Raw genomic sequence first — 4979 nt, 5'->3', positions numbered from 1 at the left:
AAAAAAAAAAAAAAAAAAAAAAAAAAGCCACTTCCTTGGGGAAGCATCCTCTGACCCCGGAACCTCACCAAGGTTTCCCTCATTGTATTTCCACTTTGTGGCCCAGCTTTGTCCTCTGAGCACTACTGCAGTTCGCTATTATACATTTGTTTTTTGATTTTTTTTAGACAGAGTTTCCCTCTGTCGCCCAGGCTGGAGGACAGTGACATGATCTTGCCTCCCTGCAGCATCTGCCTGCCAGGTTCAAACGATTCTCCTGCCTCAGCCTCCCAAGCAGCTGGGATTACAGGCGCCCACCACCATCCCCAGCTAATTTTTGTATTTTTAGTAGAGACAGGGTTTCACCATGTTGACCAGGCTGGTCTCGAACTCCCAATCTCAGGTGATCTGCTCGCCTCGGCCTGCCAAAGTCCTGGGATTACAGGGGTAAACCACCACGCTTGGCCTTACTATTACATAGTTGAGTCTCTCTTTTGCATCTGTTCCTCTCACTCGGCTCTAAGCTCCCTGGGGTGGAATGGAAGCTGGCATGTGGAAGTGGGCACCCCTCTCTGTAACCCCTAGTTCCCAGTATATGGACTGGCACACAGGGGCTGCTCATTCACTCTAGTTAGAATGGATGCTTCACTTTCAGCGAACATGCCCCCTCCTCCAGGGAGCCCTCCCTGCCCCTCCTCACCTCCTCAGTTCATCCTCAAAGGGCAGGAAAAGCCACTTTGTTGGCATGTCCTTGAGGAACAGGTCTTGCTGCTCCTCCGTGGAGTCCTGGGACACGTACACCAGGGCCAGCTGCGCTGCCCGCAGCACATAGAACTCATCTGTAAGCCGCACGAAGAAGTCCTTGAGGATGGGCACGAAGGCCTGGCACTGCGGACAAGCCCCGGCGCCAAAGAACAGCAGCACCAGCCGGTTCTCCAACCTGCGGCTGACCTCGGCCTCCGTGTCCAGCTCGTCCTGGTCGTTGTTGTTGCAGATCAGGATGCGGCCAGAAAACAGGGAGGCCATGGTAACCTGGGCTGGGCGCTGGGAACAGCGCGGCGTGTGGTCCCCAGTCTGCTGACTGGCTCCTCTCCCAGAAATAGAAATCTTTAGGAAGCCAGCTTAGGACTTCACTAATCTGCCTAAACCTTGACCTGAGGGGCCTCTAAGGGCGGAGGGCGGGGCTGTCTGTGTGACCCTTCTCAGGAGAGAGCTGCAAACGCGTGAAGAAAACACGTAACAGACGGGCGTGGTGGCTCATGCCTGTGATCCCAGCACTTTGAGAGGCAGAGGTGGGAGGATCATCTGAAGTCAGGAGTTCAAGACCTGCCTGGCCAACATATAGTGAAACCCCATCTCCGCTAAAAAAAAAAAGTACAAAAATTAGCCGGGTGTGGTAGCACACGCCTGTAATCCCAGGTACTCAGGAGGCTGAGGCAGGAGAATTGCTTAAACCCGGGAGGCAGAGGTTGCAGTGAGCTGAGATCACGCCATTGCACTCCAGCCTGGGCGATAGAGCCAGCCTCTGTCTCTAAAAAACCAAACCAAACCAAAACAAAACAAAAAAAAGGGGGGGGGGGGCGGGCGCGGTGGCTTACGCCTGTAATCCCAGCACTTTGGGAGACCGAGGCGGGTGGATCATGAGATCAGGAAATTGAGACCATCCTGGCTAACATGGTGAAACCCCGTCTCTACTAAAAATACAAAAAAATTAGCTGGACGTGATGGTGGGCACCTGTAGTCCCAGCTACTTGGGAGGCTGAGGCAGGAGAATGGCGTGAGCCCCAGAGGCGGAGCTTGCAGTGAGCCGAGAGGCGGAGCTTGCAGTGAGCAGAGATCACGCCTGTGCACTCCAGGCTGGGCTAGAGAGGGAGCCTCCATCTCAAAAGAGGAGAAGGAGAAGAGAAGGGGAAGGGGAAGGGGAAGGGAAAGGGGAAGGGGGAAAAGAAGAAGAAGAAGGAGGAGGAGGAGGAGGAGGAGGAGCTGAAAATGACCTTGTATTTATTTTCCCCCTCCATCCTCCTGAATTCTGTCTGGATCACCCCACCTTAAGATTGTAGATGTGTAGGTGTAGAAGGTTGAAAGTCATGGCCATTATATTTTGCATCTCCAACTCCAACCCTGTCAAAGGGTAGAGATTGGTTCTGTTCCTCTTGAATCCAGGTAGGTTTCATGACTTGCTGTGATGTATCAAATGTGGTGGAATGGGCTGGGTGCGGTGACTCAGCCTGTAATCCCAGCACTTTTGGAGGCGGAGGCGGGAGGATCACTTGAGGTCAGGAGTTTGAGACCAGTCTAGACAACACTGGTGAAACCCTGTCTCTACTAAAAATACAAAAATTAGCTGGGCATGGTGGTGCACGCCTGTAATCCCAGCTACTCAGGAGGCTGAAGCAGGAGAATTGCTTGAACTCGGGAGGCAGAGACTGCAGTGAGCTGTGATCGGCCATTGCACTCCAGCCTGGGAGACACAGCATGACTCCGTCTCAAAAATAAATAAATAAAATAGAATGTGGTGGAATGTATGAGTTCCAAAGATATCTTCATTTTATTTTATTTTTCAGAGACAGGGTCTCGCTCTATCACTCAGGCTGAAGTGCAGTGGTGCAATCATAGCTCACTGTAGTCTTGACCTCCTGGACTCATGGGATCCTCCCGCCTCAGCCTCCTGAGTAGGTGGGACTACAGGTGCATGCCAGCATGCCCATCTAGTTTTAAAATGTTTTGCAGAGGTCGGGTCTCACTCTTTTGCCCATGCTGGTCTGGAACTCCTGGTCTTCAGCGATCCTCCCACCTTAGCCTCCCAAAGCGCTGGGATTACAGGTGCAATGTGCCTGGCCTGGAGATTATCTCTAGTTTCCTTCTGCCTCTCATTTTACTCTTGAAACTCTGTGTTGGGACCCCATGTAAGAAAGCCAATCTAGGTGGGGTGACTTTGCTCACGCCTGTAATCCCAGCACTTTGGGAAGCTGAGGCGGACGGATCTCTTGAGCTCAGGAGTTCGAGAGTAGCCTGGGCAACATAGCAAAACCTCGTCTCTACAAAAAAAAAATATATAAAATTTATCTGGGCGTTTGGTGCTCCTGTAGCTCCAGCTACTCGAGGGTGCTGAGGCTGGAGGATCACTTGAGCCTGGGAGGTCAAGGATGTGGGGAGCCGAGATCATGCCACTGCACTCCAGCCACCAGGCAATAGAGTGAGACCCTGTCTAAATAAATAAATAAATAAATAAATAAATAAATAAATAAATGCAGATCTAGATGTGGCACAGTGGCTCATGCTAATGCCTGTAATCACAGCAATTTGCTTCCAGGCCGAGGCAGGAAGATTGCTTGACCCCAGGAATTCCAGACCAGCATAGGCAATGTGGCAAAACCCTGTCTCTACAAAAATTAGCCAGGTGTGGTGGCACACGCCTGTGGTCCCAGCTATTTGGGAGGCTGGGGTGGGAGGCTCTCCCTCCTGAGCCCAGGAGGTCAAGGTTGCAGTGAGCCAGGATCGCACTGCTGCACTCCAGCCTTGGCCACAGAGGGAGACCCTGTCTCAACAATAAAAAAGAAAGAAGGGGTCGGGCGCAGCGGCTCACGCCTGTAATCCCAGTACTTTGGGAGGCCAAAGCAGGTGGATCATGAGGTCAAGAGATCGAGACCATCCTGGCCAACATGGTGAAACCCTGTCTCTACTAAAAATACAAAAATTAGCTAGGCTTGGTGGTGCATGCCTGTAGTCCCAGCTACTCGGGAGGCTGAGGCAGGAGAATCACTTGAACCCGGGAGGAGAAGGTTGCAATGAGCCGAGATCACACCACTGCACTCCAGCCTGGTGACAGAGTGAGACTCTGTCTCAAAAAAAAAAAAAAAAAAAAAAGGAAAGAAAGAGAAAGAAAAGAAAGAAAGAAAAAGGGCGGGCAGGAAGGAAGGAAGGAGGGAAGGAAGATAGACAAAAGAAAGAGAGAGAGAAAGAAGGAAGGAAAGAAGGAAGGAAGGAAGGAAGGAAGAAAGGAAGGAAGGAAGGAAAACAAATAGAGAAAGAAAGAAAGCTCGCTCTAGCCCAGGGCTCTGCGCCTCTTGTCTGTAGAGGACTAGGAGGTAAACAGTTTCATCTTTGCAGTTCATGTGGCTTCTGTTGAGAACCACAGCTCTCATCTTTCCTCGTGCTATAGTGGGTTGAACTACAGCAGACTCGCCCCAGAAAGATAAATCCACGCCCTCACCCGTGGAATCTGTTAATGGGACCTTGTTTGGAAGCAGGAGTCTTTGCAGGTGTTACTTAGTTAAGGATCTTGAGATGACATCATCCTGGATTATCTGAGTGGGCCCTAAATCCAATGACTGATGTTGTTATAAGAAGAGAGGGGCCGGCATGGTGGTGCATGCCTATAATCTCAGCATTTTGGGAAGCAAGGCATAGCTAGACTTTGGAACACTATGGCCTTGAAAGCATTATAATCATTCCGTACAATTGAATTCACTAGAAAAGGTCCCTTTGTAGGTTCCTTTGAGCAATCTGGCAGTCCTTTTGTTTTATTGCTTTCAGTAGTGACAGGAACCCTCCATTCCTCATGTGGATTAAGTTTAACGGTCATAAGTTGAAAAGAATTGCTACTGAACACATTATGTACTTGATAAGAATCATTACTAGAGGATGGTACGGTCCACATCCAATTCTGATAAGAATAAACTAAGAAGCCAGGCGACATTCCAATGCACAGTGGTGGATATTTGTAGCCAGCTGACAAATTAAAGTGCATACCTTCTTCTGGGTGAGCTGGAAACCTGTCATCTGTCATTAGGGACTGGCATGAATGCACTATTATCAGTGTAAACTTCCTCTGAGCAGTCCATCCAGGAGACGGACCGAATTAAAGGGGGAAAAGGAACATATGCTCAGTAGGTATAATTTTCAGTTGCCCCCACACTCACCACTGCACTGACCACCCCAAAGGCATCCAGAATTACCCGTCGTTTTCAGAATTCCTTATTGTAGGCCACACGGCGAGA

General features: G+C 50.1%; 1 protein-coding gene across 1 annotated transcript in view; it reads right to left on the bottom strand.

Annotated features, from left to right (window-relative positions):
• NXNL1 (nucleoredoxin like 1) overlaps window positions 1–1084 on the bottom strand; it is an 8444-nt gene extending 7360 nt beyond the window's left edge. Inside the window, exon 1 of the mRNA XM_026456978.1 lies at window positions 680–1084. Coding sequence (XP_026312763.1) covers window positions 680–1005 — 326 coding nt within the window. The 5' untranslated portion in view covers window positions 1006–1084. The remainder of the gene's footprint in view (window positions 1–679) is intronic.
• Between the last annotated feature and the right edge of the window lie 3895 nt (window positions 1085–4979).

The sequence above is a fragment of the Piliocolobus tephrosceles genome, chromosome 21, assembly GCF_002776525.5.
Source record: "Piliocolobus tephrosceles isolate RC106 chromosome 21, ASM277652v3, whole genome shotgun sequence".
NCBI lineage: Eukaryota > Metazoa > Chordata > Mammalia > Primates > Cercopithecidae > Piliocolobus > Piliocolobus tephrosceles.
The sequence above is the reverse complement of the archived record's forward strand: the minus strand, read 5'-3'. Positions and strand labels throughout refer to the sequence as shown.